Genomic DNA, 22641 nt, shown 5'->3' with positions numbered 1-22641 from the left:
TCTTGGCTTACCAGACGCAGGTTCGACCATGCCCCCCAGGGGTGAAGGCACACTCCACTAGGAGTGTGGCTTCCTCCTGGGTTCTAGCGCATGGTGCCTTGCTAACAGACATCTGCAGAGCTGCCGGCTGGGTGACACCCAACACTTTCACGAGATTCTATAATCTCCGTGTAGAGCCAGTGTCCTCTTATGTACTCGCTTCCACTAGCCAGTAAGTAGGACCTGGACCAGTCATTGCTTGCTGCGCCATTTCACTCCACGGACTGTATACGTGCATTATTTCACTCAGATGAGTTCTCCTTAAACCCTGAGTTCCTCCAGCACTGTTGATACCGTCACCAGAGTGCATGCCCAGTTGGTCAGCCCTCATGATTGGCTTTGTTTTCCCTCGGCAAGACCCCTCTTGCCATCTCAAGGTTGAAACATTCCACCCTGCGTGCTGGGTACAGTGTTTCCCACACAAAGACTAAATCGTGGCGGTGCGCCACAGAATCAACACCGGCCGCCACATATTGCGTTTCGTTATAAATACATTTTTTTACACTATTTAAAACACGCAGCGTATTCATTCAGCTGCATTTCCTTTCCCTGCTCTCCCTCCGTCTCTCTGTCACTCACGCGTCTCTCTCACAAGCGAATTTTTGTCTCGCCAAAGCCTTATTTGATCAGTGAGTGATGTATATGACTGCTGCGCTTGCGATAGGGCGCACATTACTGAAAGAACGAGCAGAGAGAGAGAGGCCCGGTTGTGCGCGCGCGTCTTCAAACTGTCTTGCTCTCTCTCTCGCTCCCTCGCGCATATTAATCAAAATCAATTGAGAATTGACACAATGGTAAAAGATCCAAAGACCGAAGTTTCACGTGGAGCATTCAGAGATTTTTTTTACTGAACTACCGCTGGATGAATCACACAACGCGTACAAGTACGCAAATGACACGTCCGATTCGCGAACTATGACTCCTTTGAACCGATTCCATTTAATGAATGGTTAAAACAACTGATCTGTCCAACACTGAATCGGTGTATAACAAATCGGTAACACTTTACAATAAGGTTCCATTTATTAAACTCTAGTTAACTACATTAGTTAACATTAACTATTAATAAACTGCACTTCTACAGCATTTATTAATCTTTATTAATGTTAATTTCACCATTTACTTTTCACCATTTACTAGTAGCCTACATTATTTAAATCAAAAGTTGTATTTGTTAACATTAGTTAGCCTAATGCACTGTGTGAAGTAACATAATAAAAATACAGCTGTTCATTGTTTGTTCAACTAAGATTAACAAAGATTAATAAATAACAGTAACAAATGTATTGCTTGTGGTTCATGTTTGTTAGCCTAATATGTTAACTAATGTAAACAAATCAAACCACATTTAACACCTCTTAAAATGAGAATGTAAGTGTGCCCCATTTTTTTAGTAAGAGTGGTTAGCAAGATTTAACCTTAATAAACAACTGTATTTTCAGGTTATCTATATGACAATGTGTAGAACGATTACCAAAATCTTTTAGTTTAGACTGTTTGCGGTAAATGCAGTTGGGTTGTCGAGGTCAAAACTCTAAATAAGCTGTGAATCAAATAAACTTTCTATAAATAATGTAATGCCATTTTTTACACTGAATGTTTGTGAAGGTGTGAATCATTTTTATTAATATTTAATATAATTAAGTTCTGTGTAACGAATTATTAACGAAGAAACTGAACCTAACCTGCCTGAACATTAGACACTTCTACACTGATAACGGTGTTTTCAATTGCTAATTCTTTACCATCAGTTACCGTGATCACAGGAAAATCATCATCATTTTTGTCCTTCACTGCTTGTAACCATGATACACCCGGAGCCTCGTCTGACGGTTCTGCTTCATTGGGTTCAGCATTAACTACCACATCACTTCCGACAGCGACTGTCACCATCAGCTGACGGATTTTCATTTCATTTTGTCAGTTGTTACGTAAATAATGTAATCATACTCATCAGCCCGAAAATGCAAGGAAACATCTAAATCAGCATCGTCATTCATAATCATGTAAACGAAACGCCTAAACGAAACAACATGTTTTAGTAAAAAAGCGATTCACTGCCAATAGGGATCTTTTTAATGGGAGAGACCAGTTTGCCATAACGAGACAAAGTTTTGGCTAATATCTCATCACTTAAGAGCGGTGGTACTGTACATTGGATAATGTGACTCTTTGATGGTGTAGAAAGTGGAAGGACAGGGGTAAAAAGATCATCAACAACTATCCCTGCTTCAACTAGTTTGTTAGCCTTTCCAGCAGTGCTGAGAAATATAACTGTAGCGTTATTCATCCTGGAGGCAGACAATATGATATCATGCCCAACAAAATGGCCCACTGACAAGCAGCATTTCTCTACACTACCTGCGGACGACACTGAACTCGGCAGAGGGCCATCATGCTCCTGGTAAAAATAGATAGCTCCTGGCCAAAAACAACTACAACGTAAACAAAACAAAAACAAAAAACACACAAACAATAAACAAAGAGAAAAAAGATTCACTCCAAATCCAACCACGCTCACTCCACACATTCACCCCCAAGAATCACACCAGGAGAGGGAGGGAGAGAAAGTGCGTAACATGGATCCACGTGCAGGGTTAGATTTATTAAAGTCAGAACACAAAGTAACTGATGAAAACACATAACAGGAGGAAACACACTAAACCAGGAAATGTCCATTCAATGACTGACAAGTGAAACAAAAGGCTATATATATACAGGCAGACAAGCTTAACAAGATAACAAGGGGGTGTGGCTAATAAGAAACACCTGGGGAGACTAATCAACTTACAAAGAACTGCAAAACATGGAGCAAGACAGGAAATAAAAGTCCACACAAGACACAAGGGAAACACAGGTTGGAATCATAATGGAGAGAGAGACTTTTAACTTTTAAAACCCATTTACCCCATTCTCAAAAACATTACAGAGCTAGTGTACAAAACCCACACAAAATTTAATAATAATATATATTTTTTTAAATTACCAATTAAAAACCATATTTCCAAACTCACTCATTTTCACTAAAGCATCTCTCACACCCCACCTTATTGTAAAAAAGGTACATAAGTGTGTTTGTAATATGCAAATTCAATAGCAAGTCTAAATTCTGCCAATGATTTAAAAAGAGACAACAAATCAACATCTTGACCAGCATTTTTACATTGATGTGTTTTCAGGATTGCTAACTTAGCTCGGCCCATTAAAAAATTGGCAAGCACACACTGTTCGCGCCATGACTGTTTATACTTGCAGCCAAAAACCAGGTGACTTTCTGGGATTCAACTCCTGGCAGCTCTCGAAAGTTCAGCCATTGTCAAAGGGCTCTCAAGATCCATCTCTTCCCTGTTTGATAATTGTGGTAAATCACTCAGTAGAACATCAGCTTCTACTCCATTACATGGCTCTGAATGGTAAAAATCTTAAAAAGAAATAAAAAGAAATAGCAAAAGCATTAATTTCTGTTTGTGTTGTAATACTCTTCCATCTGGAAGCTTCAGTTGATGAAGATACTTATGCGGAGAGAAAAGCAGTAGGAGAATCCATATCATTTAGGCAGGTGGAATTGGCCCTTAAAGGGTTAGTTCACCCAAAAATGAAAATTCTGTCAGTAATTACTCACCCTCATGTTGTTCCAACCCCGTAAGACCTTCGTTCATCTTCGGAACACAAATTAAGATATTTTTGATGAAATCTGAGTGCTGGATCACTTCTCCATAGGCTGCTAGGTGGCTGAAACTTGCTGGCCCAGAAAAGTTATTTAAGAGATCGTTAATAGAGTCCAAGTGACTACAGTGGCTCAATCTTAAGTATATCAAGCGACGAGAATACTTTTTGTGCGCAAAAACAAACAAAAATAACGACTTTATTCCACTATTCATTTCCTTCTCTCTGGGCCTCTAGTTGGTTCACGTAGTGTTTTTGCGCTGCGTCTGTGTTTTACGTCATCACGCATCACACACATGACCAGCGTCGGCCAATAGTGAGCCTACGTGGTGATGTGTAACACAGACGCGCTGGGCAAAAACACTACGTGAACCAACTAGAGGTCCAGAGAGAAGGAAATGAATAGTGGAATAAAGTCGTTATTTTTGTTTGTTTTTGCAAACAAAAAGTATTCTCGTCGCTTGATATACTTAAGATTGAGCCACTGTAGTCACTTGGACTCTATTAACGATCTCTTTAATAACTTTTCTGGGCCAGCAAGTTTCAGCCACCTAGCAGCCTATGGAGGAGTGATCCAGCACTCAGATTTCATCAAAAATATCTTAATTTGTGTTCCGAAGATGAACGAAGGTCTTATGCGGTTGGAACAACATGAGGGTGAGTAATTACTGACAGAATTTTCATTTTTGGGTGAACTAACCCTTTAAAGCCTTCCGCTAAGCTGCGTAAAAGAAATGTCTTTCTTTCAAAAGAATCAGTGGAGATGAATCCTGTGGCACTGTGACTGCTTTGTCCAAGGATTTCTTGTTCAAGGGCTTTCATTTTCTCCACTAGGGCACCCCTGGTATGTGCAGTAAACTGCTGACAAAATATCTTGATGTGCACCTTGCCCACATCCCACCACTGACTTAAAGATGGGAAATCTTACTCTCTCCTCTCTCCAAGAATCCCAAAAGAGGTGAAAAGAGTGGATAAAGCAGTGATCCTGAAGTAACCCGTTATCAAAGTGCCAAAGTGAGTTATAAGATTTAGTGGAGTCAACAGAAATAGCAATAGAAATATAATGATGGTCTGAGAGAAAAGTGGGTGAAATAGAATTTCTAAAAAAACTTCCCCTATTACATAATTCAGTATAAAACCGATCAAGTCTAGCTCCAGACATATTGTAATGTTGCGGAGGAAGACAGACGAAGACGAGGATCTAAACGCAGGGTGATTTAATAAAGAAACACAAAACAGAGAACACAGAACTCAAAGAACAAAGGAACAAAAGAAAAAAACCTTGGGAATCACAGAGAGATACAACCATTACACGTACAACAACTGGCAAAGTAACAAGTGAAACACAAGGGCTATAAATACACAGGGACCAACAAGCTAAACAAGATAACAAGGGGGTGTGGCTAATTAGAAACACCTGGGAAGACTAATAAACTAGAAAACTACAAAGGACTACAAAACATGGCACAGAACAGGACAAGGCGACACAGAACAGGCACAAGTCCACACAAGACAAGGGGAACACAAGACAGGAATCATGACAGAGCCCCCCCTTTAAGGAGCGGATTCCAGACGCTCCACACACAAAAATAAATAAAGGTCAAGGAGGGTGGTGGAGCAGAGGTGAAACGGGGGAGGGATGGAGGGCCAGGTCCGTGGAATGGAAGAGGACCTGGAGACTGCGGCAAGACGGGAGACCAGGGCGGAGCAGGCAGTGCAGTCGACCAGGGCGGAGCAGGCAGTGCAGGCGACCAGGGCGGAGCAGGCAGTGCAGGCGACCAGGGCGGAGCAGGCAGTGCAGGCGACCAGGGCGGAGCAGGCAGTGCAGGCGACCAGGGCGGAGCAGGCAGTGCAGGCGACCAGGGCGGAGCAGGCGACCAGTGCAGGAGACCAGGGCGGAGCAGGCAGTGCAGGCGACCAGGGCGGAGCAGGCAGTGCAGTCGACCAGGGCGGAACAGGCAGTGCAGGCGACCAGGGCGGAACAGGCAGTGCAGGCGACCAGGGCAGAGCAGGCGACCAGTGCAGGAGACCAGGGCGGAGCAGGCAGTGCAGGTGACCAGGGCGGAGCAGGCAGTGCAGGCGACCAGGGCGGAGCAGGCGACCAGTGCAGGAGACCAGGGTGGAGCAGGCAGTGCAGGCGACCAGGGCAGAGCAGGCAGTGCAGGCGACCAGGGTGGAGGAGACGACCCTTCAGGCGGCCAGGGAGGAGACGACCCTTCAGCCGGACAGGGAGGAGACGACCCTTCAGGCGGCCAGGGAGGAGACAACCCTTCAGGCGGCCAGGGAGGAGACGACCCTTCAGGAGGCCAGGAAGGAGACGACCCTTCAGGAGGCCAGGGAGGAGACGCCCCTGCAGGCGACCATGGCACAGGAACAGACACCGGCTCAGGCACAGGAACAGACACCGGCTCGGCGGTGGCCATCTTGTCCGAAGACACTGGCTCGGCGGAGACCATCTTGTCCTGAGACACTGGTTTGGCGGCGGCGGCGGCCATCTTGTCCGGAGACAGTGGCTCGGCGACGGCCATCTTGTCCTGAGACACTGGCTCTGCGGCGGCCATCTTGTCCTGAGACACTGGCTCGGCGGCGGCGGCAGCCATCTTGTCCGGAGACACTGGCTCTGCGGCGGCCATCTTGTCCTGAAACACTGGTTCGGCGGCAGTGGCCATCTTGTACGGAGACACTGGCTCGGCGGGCGTGACGTGAACAGTCTCTGGATCAGCAGAAGTGACGTGAACAGTCTCTGGATCAGCAGAAGTGACGTGAACAGTCTCTGGATCGGCAGACGTGACGTGAACAGCCTCTGGATTTGCAGACGTGACCTGAACAGTCTCTGGATCGGCAGACGTGACGTGAACAGTCTCTGGATCGGCAGACGTGATGTGAACAGTCTCTGGATCGGCAGACGAGACCTGAACAGTCTCTGGATCGGCAGACTTGATGTGAACAGTCTCTGGATCGGCAGACGAGACCTGAACAGTCTCTGGATCGGCAGACGTGACGTGAACAGTCTCTGGATCGGCAGACGTGATGTGAACAGTCTCTGGATCGGCAGACGAGACCTGAACAGTCTCTGGATCGGCAGACTTGATGTGAACAGTCTCTGGATCGGCAGACGAGACCTGAACAGTCTCTGGATCGGCAGACGTGACGTGAACAGTCTCTGGATTGGTGGTCTTGGCGGAACGAGATTCTGGCATGGGGGCCTGGGGAATTGAGAGCGCTGAGACCAGTGAAAATCTCGGGATATCGGCTGCTCGGGCAGATGTCAGTGGCAGATCAGCCAGCTTGGACACCAGTCCTCTCCACCCTCGGACGGGTCCAGTGGACGCAATTGTGCTGGCTGATGGTGCAATCTGCGGTTGACCACGCTCCACGGCCGACGGAGCTTTGGCTGTATATTATAAGTATACTGTCTAAGTCCAGAAAATGCATCTCTACACAAATTTATAACAAAATTATAACAATCAACTATACTTTTCAGAATCTTGGCTGAAGGAGGATGTGGTTCATTATGATTCCGATCCAATTGCTGATTTAAAGTGTGATTAAATCCCCCCAGTATAATAATATTATCCCAGAGACAGTGCAATAACACATCTGATAGTTTTTCAAAAAAAAAAGCAATACGGCCATCATTTGGAGCATACACATTAAACAGAGAAAAACCTTAACATAATCATAATATTCTCCCTGGTATTATCTCATAACTCTTTAAAAAACCACAAACCCGGGGTGAAAACAAAATTGCTACCCCTGCACTAACATTTGTGCCATGGCTCAGAAGCACATTACCCTTCCAATCACTAAACCACTGTGACTGATTCTGCAAATCTGTGTGCGTTTCCTGAAGATCACATCAGCCTTTTTAAGAATTACATAATTGAAAAGATCACTTCTTTCTACTGTACTACGACAACCATTAATATTTAAAGATCCAATATTTTAAAAAGTCATGACAAAAATTATAAAGGGGTATAAAACAACCCACATAATATAAAACACTTTTCATAAGATCAATGTTTTTTCAGACGCAAATTTCTAATCATGCTAAAAAGTTTAAGGCAGTGGCGTTTTGGTTGATTTAGTTCCTCCAACGTCGCCTTTCGTATAGTAATACGCATCGCAACAGAAAATGCTGGAAATCAAAGAATGTGCAGGAGCTGGAGGATGTTTCTGAAGAACAGCGGACAGTTTCACTGCTAGACCATCACAAAACATGAAAACATTCGTAGATCAACCAACAACACACAGTGCTCTGACCTGGTTCAGTTGTGTAAATTCAGTTATTATTTTCTCTTGTCGACTGTACGGAAAAATCTGTTATGCTGTTTAGCTTGTTCAGAGCGGTACAAAATAAAGAATTTATTTTTATTTTTATGATCGCATAAAAAAAAAAAAATTCTTCAAAAATCTATTTTTTTTTCAAAGATTAACATTTAGCAGATTCTGAGAGGTGTGTGTAATCTTTTAACCATTATATTTTACTTTTTTATTGAGATTACATTTACAGTATTGTAACAGTTTCCACAGAATAACTGTTCGAAAAGTTCTTCTTTTAAGAATTTGGAGAATTTTAAAGTTAATTGTTTTTTAAACAGATTTCTTTTTTTTTTTTTTACCACACAGGAGAATGTAAAAGAAGAACAATGAGTTCAGCATCGAGGCAAAAGAAGAAAAAGAAGTATGTAGTTTTATTCACTACATGTTTTTGTAACGATTATGTCCAGTTTTGTTCCTGTTTGCCTGTGTTCCCCTTTGCTAGTTTGCCTCCACATTTTTTGATTGAGTTCACACGTGTTCCTGGTTACGTTAATCATCCCTGTTTGCATTTAGAGTCCCACTGAGTGCCTTGAAACGCACAGCATTATTCAATGTGTTGACGTAATGTCCACTGAATCAGGAAGACAGGGCGGGGCATATCGATCAGCTCCTCCCCTTTTTAAATAGCCAATAGTGTTTAGTTTAAATCACAGTTCAGCCAGAGCCGTTGAGCTCGGTAAAGCCTCAGTTTCCTCCTAATCTCTAACCGTTTCTCCTCCTGATCTCCTCCATATTGCTTTAAAATACAGCATTCTGTGCAGAATTCAAATGGGTCTGATAAGTTTTCTGGTCTGTGCCGACTCTTCATTCGCCCCAATGGAAAGCATATTTACATTGTCTGAATGCACTATGTGCTGCAGCTTCAGCATCTATTTATAATGTAGGGGGCGGAGCTTCAAATTCTAGAGAGCATTTGATTGGACAGAAAATCTGATGAAGCTGAAGTGCAGAGTGATGCCATCAAAATCATTGTTTTGAATGCTTATATCTTGTAAATGCAAATTGCACAAACACACTAGTAATTGATGATTAACTTCAAGTGGACAACCATTTGAACAAGCAAGTGGACAAGCAAAATTGAATAGACGAGACAATTACATGAACCTTGAATTTGCTCTGTCTGTGTTTTGTGCAGTTTGTGATTAACTTTACATTGTTCAATGCAGAAATAAATTTGGTGCGACGTCTCCACCATTCATTGATTACCTGAAAGAGATTTTGAGAAGGTACCCAGATGGAGGACAAATATTGAAGGTAGGCTAAAAAAGGTTTAAATGTTGCCTGAATACTTTCACATCATTGTTAAATGATATGTATCTTAAATATCTCATCGTATCAGTGTTTAATATTAATCCTGTAACGTACCAGGAGCTGATCCAGAATGCAGATGATGCAGGAGCTTCACGTGTGGTGTTTATTCATGACGAGAGGCATTATGAGACTCAGAGCCTGTGGACTGAAGAGCTCGGAAAGTATCAAGGTATTTGTGTTGCAAACAGATTTAAATCACACTAGACTTAAACTTTATAAAATTACTGTCGAGCCTGCAACAAAGGATATTACAGTCTAGGGTTTTACATTTGTCCTCATTCATATGTCACAACCATGAAGAGTTTTGCAGCTACACCTTCTGCCTTTCTTTAATGGGAAGCGAGTTTTGAGCTCTGAAATTTACAGTATGTTTTTATATTAAATCCAACTTTTTGGCAGCAGCTATTTGTGTGAAAAATAGCATACTTTCTTAGCGATAGATGATATTTACACCGTGCAAGTAGCAATAGATTGTAATTACACTACAATAAGTGTAAATAGTAGTTAGATGCGATTTATACTTCAAATAGTGGCAGATAGCATTTGCACCTCAGTGTTGCTGTACATTACACGGTATGCAATAATAACATAGAGTGTAAATTATTATATTTATTAAAATTATTAAATGGATGCTGCCTTATTGGGACAATAAAGCCGTCCCTACACCCAGGGCCGTTTCAAGATATTTGGGGGCCCTAGACAAAAGAGTGAAGTGAGGTCCCAAGTCTTCCCTCAGGAACATTTTAAAATTCAGATGGGATTTCTTGTATTCTGGTGCATTTTAAGAGTCATGAATTATCAATTGGCACAGACAGAAATTTAAGCAAAGCACCTAATAAAGCAAAAAAAAAAAAAAACATTTGGTGAATAGCCATACATTTATTGTTATTCTCATAGCATATCATGAAAGTGAAGTGTGGAGGATTCGATATTTACTTTACAGGAAAAGAACTTCACTTCCCATAATGTCACAGACAGCAACGTCATACGCAAAACTACAGGTCCTTGCACACTGTGTCCGAAATTTTCGCATGCGTTTTTTCGTATTCATGAATATTCGTGATTCGGTGGCTCTAAATTGTCAAAACACCATTCAAAATGCTTGCTACGGACGCGAAAACCGCAGACCGTTTTTTTTTTTTTTTTTTTGACGGACGAAAGTTTCGGAGGCAGTGTGCAAGCGTGATTGACATAACGTGAGGTCGTATTTATTTTTTAACGTGCGAAAATTTCGGATTTCGGACTCAGTGTGCAAGGGCCTACCTGTTGCGTACGGTACAAAGTGTTGATGGAAAAGAATAGAAGGACAAACGCGAAGGAAAGGGGCATTTTTCTCCAGATGGAATAGAAACACCACCAACGGAAATTGATAGCCTGCGTACACCTAAAATGTAACCGGACTTGATGTATTATTTTGTTTGGACCTAACTGCATGGGAGTCATAGGACCAGCTCATTTTGTTTGGAATTGACAAAGTTTTTACTGTGACCGCGGGCAGACAGCCGTGACAACACTTCTCTAGCTTTTGCCTTTATTCGCAGAGATGTGAAAATACGTCAGACAGTTGTATTTGGAGATAATAATGGTTTACCTGCCACTGTCTCTTTGGCGTTTTTCCTCTTCTTCTTTCTTTCTGTCTTTTGGAAAATCCTGAAAGGTATGAGCGCTTCATGATGACATTTTTAAATTTAAATGCCCGCGTAGCGCGCTGAGTGTGGGAACGACAGTTTCTCTTCCACTGACAGCTAGTGGATGTCACTTCAACATTACAGTGATTAGGGCACTCATAGTATTTGTCGTTGCATGGGGGAATCCCTCTAGTTTGGGGGGACCCTCTCACGGAGCAGTACTGGAAAGTGATAGCGCTGTCTCACTGTGGTGGTTTGTTTACAGTGGTTGATACTGTTTGACGAGGGCAGATACACAACCTAAACGACCGTGCGGCCAGCAGGCAGCTGCCTACCTTGCCTACCCAATTGCGACGGCTCTGCCTACACCGACCCCTAACCCTAAACACTTTATTTTTAAACACAAGTTAGACACTTTATTTCCGCTTTTCGAATGTTTTCTTCATTTTTATTGAATATACATGCCTTTCTGATCTGATATGCGATGGGAAAAGGAAGTAGAGCGAGTTCAGCAAAAGGCGGATTATGATCTCAGGTCGATTTGGGTCAAAACTCTCTGCCACACACTTTACCCCTACACTATTGCTACTGTTAATAATGCAGTGATTTAGTCTGGCCCAAACAGACGTCAGTGGGCGGAGTTAGTGCAAATAGACTATGTCAACAAGATGGGCTATATGCTTATCTTTAAGTTTAGTGAATAACAGTATAAGAGTTTAAGTATAAGTATAAGCTTTATTATATGTGACTATATCAGTAGGAGTGGATTGAAGCTCAACTGAAGCTCTGTAAAGGTTGTGAGGATCATGAGAACTATTTGCATGGGAAAAAATTATCTGATTGTTGATTGGACATTGATGATAATTGGCAGCTTAGTTGATTTAGGAGCAACCAAAATAATAAATTGGACCCATTTTGCCATTAATATCTGCCATCTGTGCTTCTCTCTTGAAAAGCTCCAGTCACCAGTATTGTGTCTCAAAACTCTTTGTATCTCAAAACCAGGTCAAAATCACAGTTTCGTCCTAAAATAAAATAAAATGAGCTGAAAATAAGGGAATTCAGTAAATACAGTATGGGAGACATAACTCATTCTTCTCTGTCATGACCAGTATTTGACCAGATACTGAAAGTCTTTACTGCGCTACTGTAACGGTCACCAGCTGGAGTGCCCTTGAGAGCCACCAGAGGGCACTCCACACCAGACTATTATCACTCCCTCACAAACTACATTTCCCAGAACTCACTGCCCGGACTCATCATCACTGATTGCTTTCACCTGTGTCTCATTACCCTGTTAGTCTCAGCCTATTTATACCATGTTCACTCATTCACTCACTGCAAAGTTTTGTATGCTGTTGCACTGCATTTCCCAGCGTTTTCCCTGGTTTCGTGTCTCTTGGTTTTACGATTTTTTGCCTCTGACCCCTGCCTTGTTTGTTTGTTTGTTTGTTTGTTTGGACGGCCTACCTGTGTTTTGACCTATTGCCTGTATTTTGGATTACGTGTCTGGATTGCCCCTTAATTAAAGCTGCATTTGGATCTCAACCTTCGTGTCTCGGAGCAGTTCGTAACAGCTATAGGCAAAGTGTGTTATTTTCAAAGTTGTTTGGTCATTTGTGTTTGATCATCTGTTTGTATCTTTGATCGCAGGACCGGCTCTCTATGCCTTCAATGATGCAGCCTTCACAGAGGAAGACTGGGAGGGAATCCAGAGAGTTGGCAGAAGCATCAAGCAGGATGACCCAACAAAAGTCGGGAGATTTGGGATCGGCTTCAACTCTGTTTATCATATTACAGGTGAACTAGACTAACAAGTTACTAGAAAAGCAAACCTTCACAGAATGATGTACAGAAAAAGACTGTAACAGAATACAGTAACCTTTTTTAATGGTAAGTCTATTATTAATAGTAAAATGCGTATGCTTATTTCCCTTTTTTTTTTTTACATTTAGATTGTCTTTTCCATCATCTAACACTTGCTTAAAGTTAAACTTTAAATAAAACTAAAATAACATAAAATGTATACATTTCATATTATATAATAATTATATAAACACATAAATTTAACTCTTTCCCTGCCACCATTAAAAAAAAAAAAAAACTTGCTTGTTTTTTAACAACTCTTACTTGATCTGGACAAACTGAGCATCATTAGAAATATTTAAGACTCCAGCTTCAATATCTATCTGATGAGCGTTAGCTGCTTCAAGCAACGTCTGCCTGTGTTTTCTCTTCCCAGATCACTATTATGATCATTTGCTGCACATATGACACTCATATTACGCGTTCATAACCCATCCTGTCTCTCCCGATGACAAACTTACACTTCCATTACACTTCCACAGTCAATTCTGTACACAACAAACACAGAAAAATGCTTCTACACTTGAAACATGAAGCTAATAAACACACAATTAAGATAGTAAATGATTTGTATGTGATTTTCATGCGATTTGGCTTATTTTCATAACAATAAAGGATTACATGAAATTCTAAGCAGGGGCCTGTTTCAGAAAGGAGGTTAAGTGAAAACTCTGAGTATGTTAACCCTGAAATGAGGGAAACTCTGAGTTTTCTGTTTCAGAATGGGAGGTATGTCAAACCTGAGAAAGCAGAGTAAGTCAAGCCTGTTTCAGAAAGAGAGGTAACTTATACTCAGAGTCAGTTACCATGGTAACTTACTCTGTGAACCTAACCTGGTCGGGAGCAGGTTTTCTTCGGTAAACCCAGAGTTTCTATCGGTCTCCTCCCCTTTTTTAAAGAGGAAGTGGTGTTTAAACACCTCATTCATTCTTTCAGTACATTTTTATTAATAAAATTAATCTTTTATTAATAAATAAAATATTGCTATTTTTACTGCAGTTTTTTTCTATTTTTTTTTTATAAAATGAAGTCTATATAACTCCTTAACTGGCAACTGAAAATACAGTAGTAGATTAGAGTTACATAATGCAGTTCTAAACAAATTCTACTTAATTAAACTGTGGCATTTACTGGAAATCACTGAACTGTTCATCTGTGCAACAGAAGGTGATGGACCGTCCTCCAGCTGTTGATAAGAATACCCATTTATACTTAGATTTAAACTTAGATTATCCACATAAAAATTTGAAAAAATCTGAATGTGTAGATTGTTTGTGTAGACACATAATATTAACATTACCTCTGTAGGCCTCTCTGTGGCAGCAGAAACTCTTTATCCTCATCGTCCTGTGAAGATGAGCATTTGGTCGACTGCACTTTATAACACTCTTTGTCATAATTTCTGGTACTTACAACTGCCGGGGGTTCAGTTGGGACAGGAGGCTCCAAAAGACAGATATTACCATCAGAATCTGTTGGGACCAACAAAAAACCCAACCTCAAAGTAAAATAATAGCCTATCTAAAAAATAACACATATGTAAACCTCTTACATTTTATGAGGCCCTTGGATCTTCGGGACTGGCTCTGAAGTCCCTCCAGGAATTCCCTCAGCTGTAAATGCTGCTGCACTGCTAGACACTGGATGCTATTTAGTTATTTAATATGTCAAATGTTTGTGAAGTCAGGTAGCCTTCACCCATGATATGCTCAAGCCTTACCTGATTGAATTATGTTTTTATATTTAATTTTCAGCTGCTGCCATGTTCTTTTAATGCCTGCAGGATTGCTCCACATGAAAATTAAAATTAGGTTGAATAACACTGTTCTTTCACCTCTGATATTATAACAGTTGGGTAAGTTACTCTAAAATAGTTATTAATGTTATTTTCAACAATGTAATTAGATTAATGTAATAATTACTATCTTTAGAAAGTATTGGTCTACTTATTACTAATTACTAAATCCCATATCAACCTCAACCACTTGAACAATACAAGGAGAGACAAGAAACTGCACTTTTAATGCTTTCAAATAAACAATATACAATTGCATGAACTATTCTTGAATTGACCAAAGTGTGTAGAGGGAGAAGGTTACATAAAAAATATACCTTTTAAAAATGTATGTTAAATCCACTATTGTTTTATACAGAATTGTTCTATAGTCTATGCAGTAGCCTATTTAATGTAATTACATCAGATTTTATTTTAAATTACAGAAGAATTAAGAGTTATCCCTTTAATTAAATCACAATATTTAGATTACTTGGTAATTAATTACACCCAACACTGTATAACAGTAATTCCTCTTTTTGTCTGGCGCTGTTGCCATGGTGACTCATAATATCTGCGCTCCATTGATAATGGCTTTTTATAGTTGTGGTGCACGCGCTTAACTCAGAGTCAGTCAACTCAGAGTTGATTGAACTAACTCATTTCAGCTGTTCTGTAACCGAAAACTCAGAGTTTCCCATCTCAGGGTAAGTCAACTCAGAGTTCAAGTTTTAACTCAGAGTTGGTTAAACCTCCTTATTGAAACAGGCCCCAGGTGCAGCGATTCTAATAAAAGGTTATAAATAACACATTTCAACAACATAATATGACCAAAACACACATTAGATCGCAATAGAAAGTTAATGCAAACACTCGTGTGGTTATTGGTGGTTTTAAGCGAGTTTTGAGTAAAAGCATATGATTAATCGTATAAATTGTCTTATGTAGCTTGATGCTAGTTGTAGCTCTAATGCTGATAATAATAATAATAATAATAATAATAATAATGATTTGTTTTGTTAAATAATTCAAATAAGTTCATAAGAAAATGTTTTGTTTTCTAGAAAGACTATTTATAATAGGTGGATAAATGTATATTGGATTCAAAGTGATGTGGATGGCCAAGCCGGGTAATGCCAGAATAAAGGAACAAAAAAGAATAAAAACAAAAGAATAATAATAGAAGAATAATGAAGATTAGGTCTCATACCCTGCAGACATGAGAACAGTTTGTCAAGTGAGAACAATAGGTTCTCAACAAAGCAGTTCACCACACCAGACATAGACCATAGACTGCAAGGGAGCTTACAGAGGGCACTTTTTGCCTTCTCTAAAAAAACACATGACATGGTATTAGAAAATGTTTCATAAAATTCATAGTTTTAGAGATTCTCAGATTTGAAATGAAGCATGACCACACTTGTCAAATCAGGTCAAGCCACATTTATTTATATAGTGCTTTTTACAATACAGATTGTTTCAAACTTTTTTTTTTTGTTGTAAAAAAGTTATTTAGTTTAAATTAAGTACTCAAGTAAACTTGTGGCTTCAGCTTCATTGTGTTTCTAAGTTACTACACTACAGCCACATCATTTTTTTAATACATTTAAAATAAATATTGCTAACATTTAACATTATATCTCTATGTTATTAATAACAGTCGGAGTAATTCTGAGTCTTGAACGGTAAAGTCTCAAGTGTTGGCTTTCTAAATATATGTTAGTTGTGTGTCTATTCAGAATGACTTGTGAGCAGCAACCTTTTTATTTTGAGTATGTCATTTATGACCACCCACCGCCAGCGTTTTTTATTTTTTTATTTTTTTATTTTTTACAAAAAGTTCATGGTGCCCAGAACACTTTGTCATGAATATTTGAACATTCAATACTCTATATCAAAAGAAAGAACAGAGTCTCATCTTTAAAAAAGTTTTATTCTAGCTTTGTTCATTTTTTTTTATCATCACTTGAATGTGGGTGAGTTTCATAAAAAAAAAAAAAAAATCTAAATTATTTTGTTTTCAAAGAATACAACATGCACATGCAATGTGTAACGTGGCAGGCTGGAACATAGTAGGAAGCAGGATCCAAATGCAGCAGTAGTACTTTTATTAAATAAACTAAAGACTAGACAGACTCAAAAACTCAGACATAGGGAACGGCACAACATCATGAACCCACCAACACTGAAACAAGACACAGGGTTTAAATACAGAGACTAACAAGCTAAACAAGATAACAAGGGGGGGTGGTTAATCAGAAACACCTGGGGATACTAATAAACTAGAAAAACTACAAAGGACTACAAAGCATGACGGGAAATAAGTCCACACAAGACAAGGGAAACACAAGACAGGAATCATTACACAAAGCTTTTATTGTGTGTTTTTGCTCCTTTTTTCCTGTGTTATGATCTACTAGTTGAGATCTGTCATAACGCCCCCTACTGTATAACAGTGAAAAAAACAAAAAGCCAGAAAATTCTGTCAATGGCGGGGAAAGAATTAATATTGACTTGTTGTATTGGGCAACATTTTAATAATTGGTGCATCCTTAATTATAGGCTATCAGCACTCAGTTAATTGTTTACTAATGACGTCATTGACTGACCTGGGGTCTCATTTATAAACATGGCATATGCACAAAACGGGGCTGGAAATGTGCGTATGCCACTTCCCACGCAAAAGTTGTGATCTATTAAAAAACTTGATGGGAGAATGTAATGGCGCTTTTCCACTGCATGGTACGGCTCGGTGCGGCACGGTTCGGCTCAGTGCGGCACGGTTCGGCTCGCTTTGCTTTTCCACTGCGTGGTACAACTCGGCACGGCTCTGTTCGCTTTAGCTTGGTTTGCTTTTCCACTGCAGTTAGTACTGCTTCAAAGTGGGTGGAATTACAGACTGATCGTTATTGTTGCGGCAACCAACGAGAGGAACGTCTGCACTTCGTCCACTGACCACGATTCAGCCATTTCTTTTTTTGAATTTTTTTTTTTCTTCAAGAAAGTCAAGCAAGTAGTTTAAAAATAGGTGCTTCAGCGGTGGCTGTTACTGGCTATTTAAGTCTAGCAGGTTTGGTGTCTTGTGTCGCAAATACAATGACGCTGGTAGTGACGATTCTGTCTGACCAATCGGTGATCTGCAGTGTTTTCACTTCACATTTTAGTATCGGTACGGTACGCTTGGAACCTCAACAGACCAGGTACCATTTAACCCTCTGGGGACCAAAAACGCGCCCGCGCGTTTTGCTCGTTTTTTTTTTTAGCAATGAAAATAAACACTAAATGCTCTGTTAATTTTGATCTTTCATTTTCGTGTAATACATCAATCGATCCTGTTCAGTTTCTATTTTTATTCTGTATACTCACAATAAAAATAAAGTGTTTTGCTTTTTGACAAATAAAGAAATATTAACATGATGCGATTTCTGCCTTCTCTCTGTCAGTAAACTCCCATTTGAAACGCGTTCGAAAATGATCTATAACTCCGCGAAAATTCAGTCAAACAGGGAAACAGACCCACGGGCATAAAGCTTGAGATCGCAGCTTTTAAATGAAGTAATTTATATAAAAAACAAATATTATCAGCTTCTGTAATCTGTATAAAAAGAGAGCGACTCCAGTCGAGCTCATTACGAGATGATTCACAGTAATTTGACCACTCCCCGGAGAGCGCGTGCTATTCAAACGCAAATTCTGAGAACCATTTCAGTCTGTGAAACGCTTACATCAGCTGTAAACAAAGAGGCATAATATAGCCTAACTTACCTTATGGAGAAAAGTTTATGGAGAAAAGTTTCCTCTGATATGAGGAGCAATATCTCCTGATATGAGGAGCAGATCCCGCTGAGGAGTAAGGTAGGCTGTTTTCTTTTCTCAAGTGTGGAATAACGTTATGGAATAACGTTAGTGTAGGTCTATGCAAACCGCAAAAAGATGAATCACATTTCTATAATATGACTCGCCTTTCTGTGAGATGAATGAAGGGTACATATTTGTAAAGACTGTTTAGCCTAAATATGAATCGCGCGTCTGTGTGTGAAAGAATAAACTGCTTTGCCATAGCCTACTGAGATGAGTAAAAATCGACTGGAATATGTTGAAATAAAATGTATTTGTATAAGCAACGTATTAAACTGCAAATTAGCATTTATATGCCCTAATATTTCATAAAAACAACGTTACAGTCAGTCACTTGTTGACTAGATTTGGGTACAGTTTTTAGGCTACTGTAGAATATACTGCCACATCAAAGCAATTTCTGCTCATATCTAACGTTATATATATATATATATATATATATATATATATATATATATAACTATATATAACTATATTATTTATATATATTATATATATATATATATATATATATATATATATATATATATATATATATATATATATATATATATATATATATTGCTATATTCAAACTAATGAATACATATGATAAAATGTAGGCCTATAATCTTTTTTCTTTTTCTTTTTTACAAAGAAAGAGTACACTTGAAATATTGTTGAAATTGTAATTATTGTTGTAATTGTAACCTTTTTAATAAAATAGCAAAACATATTTACAAGATAGATGTAAGCGAAATCTTAAATGGTCAATATAAGTCTTCTTCTAAATACATATTTTGTCCTTGCATTGTGGCTCAGTCAGTGTCACACCTGAATGAATGGCTAATTATGCAGAGTCATTATGCAGAGAATTACCTTGTAATTTAAGGTGTAAACTACTCCTCCCCCTCGCATATTGGCTTTCCAAGCAAAACCTGTTTTACACCATTTAAATCAATGTATTTTTTTTTTGTGAACGATAAAGCAAGACTATTTTCACATAATTTTGAAGCTAGAACTCAAAGGGACAACATCAATTAGTCAAAAGTCTTGTGGACACATATTTAATATGTGTTTTGTGGTCTTAATTCAGCAACTTTCATTTAATTTTTTTCCAATAACCACGCATAAACATTATTCTCTTAAAAATACAAACATCTACATACACGTTGCTCGCATATTATGATAGGCCTGTTTGTGCTATATAGAGTGATTTTACACCTTTGCCATTAACATGTTTATAAATAACTGAAAAAAGCACAAATGTCAGAGCATGTCAGAACATCTCAAGGACCCCAAAAACAGCTTGGTCCCCAGAGGGTTAAAACAAGCAGAAGTAAACTGTACCGTACCATACCTTCTTCTTCTTTTTCTTTCGGCTGCTCCCATTAGGGGTCGCCACAGCGGATCATCCGTCTCCATACCACCTTGTCCTCTACATCTGCCTCTTTTACACCAACTACCTGCATGTCTTCCCTCACCACATCCATGAACCTCCTCCTTGGTCTTCCTCTTTTCCTCCTTCCTGGTGGCTCCATCCTCAGCATTCTCCTACCAATATAATTCATGTCCCTCCTCTGCACATGTCCAAACCATCTCAATCTCGCCTCCCTCACCTTGTCACCAAAACGTCCAACATGCGCTGTCCCTCTAATAAACTCATTTCTAATCTTGTCCATCCTCGTCACTCCCAACGAAAACCTTAACATCTTCAGCTCTGCTACCTCCAGCTCCGCCTCCTGCCTTTTACTCAATGCCACTGTCTCTAACCCATACAACATCGCAGGTCTCACCACAGTCCTATAAACTTTTCCTTTCATTCTTGCAGATACTTTACTATCACAAATCACTCCTGTCACTCTTCTCCACCCACTCCACCCTGCCTGCACTCTTTTCTTCACTTCCCTAACACACTCTCCATTACTTTGCACTGTTGACCCCAGGTACCTGAACTCCTCCACCTTCTTCACCTCTTCACCCTGTAACCGCACCACTCCACTGCCCTCCCTCTCATTTACGCACATGTACTCTGTCTTACTCCTACTGACTTTCATTCCCCTCCTCTCCAGCACGTACCTCCACCTCTCCAGGCTCTTCTCAACCTGCTCACTACTCTCACCACAAATCACAATATCATCCGCAAACATCATAGTCCAGGGAGACTCTTGTCTGACCTCGTCCGTCAACCTGTCCATCACCACTGCAAACAGGAAAGGGCTCAGGGCCGATCCTTGATGCAGTCCAACCTTCACCTTGAACCAGTCTGTCGTTCCTACTGCACACTTCACTGCAGTCACACTGTCCTCATACATGTCCTGCACCACCCTCACATACTTCTCTGACACACCTGACTTCCTCATACAATACCACAACTCCTCTCTTGGCACTCTGTCGTACGCTTTCTCTAGATCCACAAATACACAATGCAGCTCCTTCTGTCCTTCTCTATACTTCTCCATCAACGTTCTCAAAGCAAATATGGCATCTGTGGTGCTCTTCCTCGGCATGAAACCATACTGTTGCTCACAGATGGTCACCTCTTCTCTCAGCCTGGCTTCCACTACTCTTTCCCATAACTTCATGGTGTGACTGATCAACTTAATTCCCCTGTAGTTACTGCAGTTCTGCACATCTCCCTTATGCTTAAAGATCGGTACCAGCACACTCCTTCTCCATTCCTCAGGCATCCTCTCACCTTCCAAAATCTTGTTAAACAATCTGGTTAAAAACTCCACTGCCATCTCTCCTAAACATCTCAATGCTTCTACCGGTATGTCATCTGGTCCAACTGACTTTCCACTCTTCATCCTCTTAATTGCTGCTCTCACTTCCTCCTTACTAATCCTATCCACTTCCTGCTTTACTAACACCACATCATCCAACCTTCTCTCTCTCTCATTTTCCTCGTTCATCAGCTGCTCAAAATACTCCCTCCATCTTCTCAACAAACTCTCCTCACTAGTCAACACATTTCCATCTCCATCCTTTATTGCTCTAACTTGCAACACATCCTTCCCAGCTCGATCTCTCTGCCTGGCCAATCGGTACAAATCCTTTTCTCCTTCCTTAGTGTTCAACCTCTCATACAGCTCCTCGTATGCCTTTTCCTTGGCTTTCGCCACATCCCTCTTTACCTGTTGCCGCATCTCCTTGTACTCCTGCCTACTTTTCTCATCACCCTGTCGATCCCACTTCTGTTTTGCTAACCTCTTTCCCCTTATGCTCCCCTGCACTTCCTCATTCCACCACCACGTCTCCTTGTCTTCCTTTCTATTTCCAGATGTCACACCAAGTACCTTTCTAGCTGCCTCCCTCATCACTCCTGCGGAAGTTTCCCAATCATCCAGCACCTCTTCACCACCACCTAGCCTCTGTCTGGTATGGAATGTGTACCGTACCATACCATGCAGTGGAAAAGTGTCAAAAGTGTACCTGTAAGTAAACTCTCAGCCATGCGTACGCACATTTTGGAGACACCGATGGTGAGCTGAGAGACTGACGGCAGATGAAGGAAAAACACTTTAAATCCTCATTATGAGTCCTAATCATAAATACAGTGCATGTTCACAATAACAGTTTAAATAAATAAAAAATGATTTGAACTATGTTTTACATCTGATAAGCTCATTTAGATTAAATATGCCATTCTTATTAATGGAGTTAAGAACTTAAATTACATGAAATCATTAACGAGAAGTTCTAACATTTTTTTTTTTATATTCTAATAAATATTTGTATGGGATGCAATGCTTTTGAACACTTTTCCTGTGGCATGCTGTGTTTTAATGTATTAACTACAGCGAGGATTGCAAAGCGCATGATAATAGCAGAACTCATGGTCTGAGAAAATATTTTTGTGCACTTAATAATCAATAATGCAGAATAAGGCCTATTTGTTTGCATTAAATATATAAAGCAATTAAAAATACTATTTGGTCAGTGGAAAAGATTCAATCATTTTTAGCAATGGAATGTGACGGCACATCCGTATCTCACATTTTCCTAATTTATTTATTTATTTATTTATGAACATTTATTAGAGGATAAACCCCATGAGATGAAACATCTCGTTTTCATGGGGGTCCTCAGGATCATATCCAAACAACATAAAACAGCAGAACAACAGAGTAGATACAATCAAATCATAATAATAATAAAATAATAATACAACAACAATAAAAGAAAACCAAAAAC

General features: G+C 40.0%; 1 protein-coding gene across 1 annotated transcript in view; it reads left to right on the top strand.

The window, feature by feature from the left end:
* LOC311298303 (sacsin-like) overlaps positions 1 to 22641 on the top strand; it is a 41180-nt gene that overhangs the window by 3058 nt on the left and 15481 nt on the right. The window contains exons 2-5 of the mRNA XM_084421111.1: positions 8335 to 8389; positions 9195 to 9282; positions 9397 to 9508; positions 12621 to 12767. Coding sequence (XP_084277237.1) covers positions 8355 to 8389; positions 9195 to 9282; positions 9397 to 9508; positions 12621 to 12767 — 382 coding nt within the window. The 5' untranslated portion in view covers positions 8335 to 8354. The remainder of the gene's footprint in view (positions 1 to 8334; positions 8390 to 9194; positions 9283 to 9396; positions 9509 to 12620; positions 12768 to 22641) is intronic.

Source organism: Rutilus rutilus (assembly GCF_951802725.1).
Source record: "Rutilus rutilus genome assembly, chromosome: 10".
Taxonomy (NCBI): domain Eukaryota; kingdom Metazoa; phylum Chordata; class Actinopteri; order Cypriniformes; family Leuciscidae; genus Rutilus; species Rutilus rutilus.
Note: the sequence above shows the minus strand (reverse complement) of the source record. Positions and strands in the feature narration are given on the sequence as shown.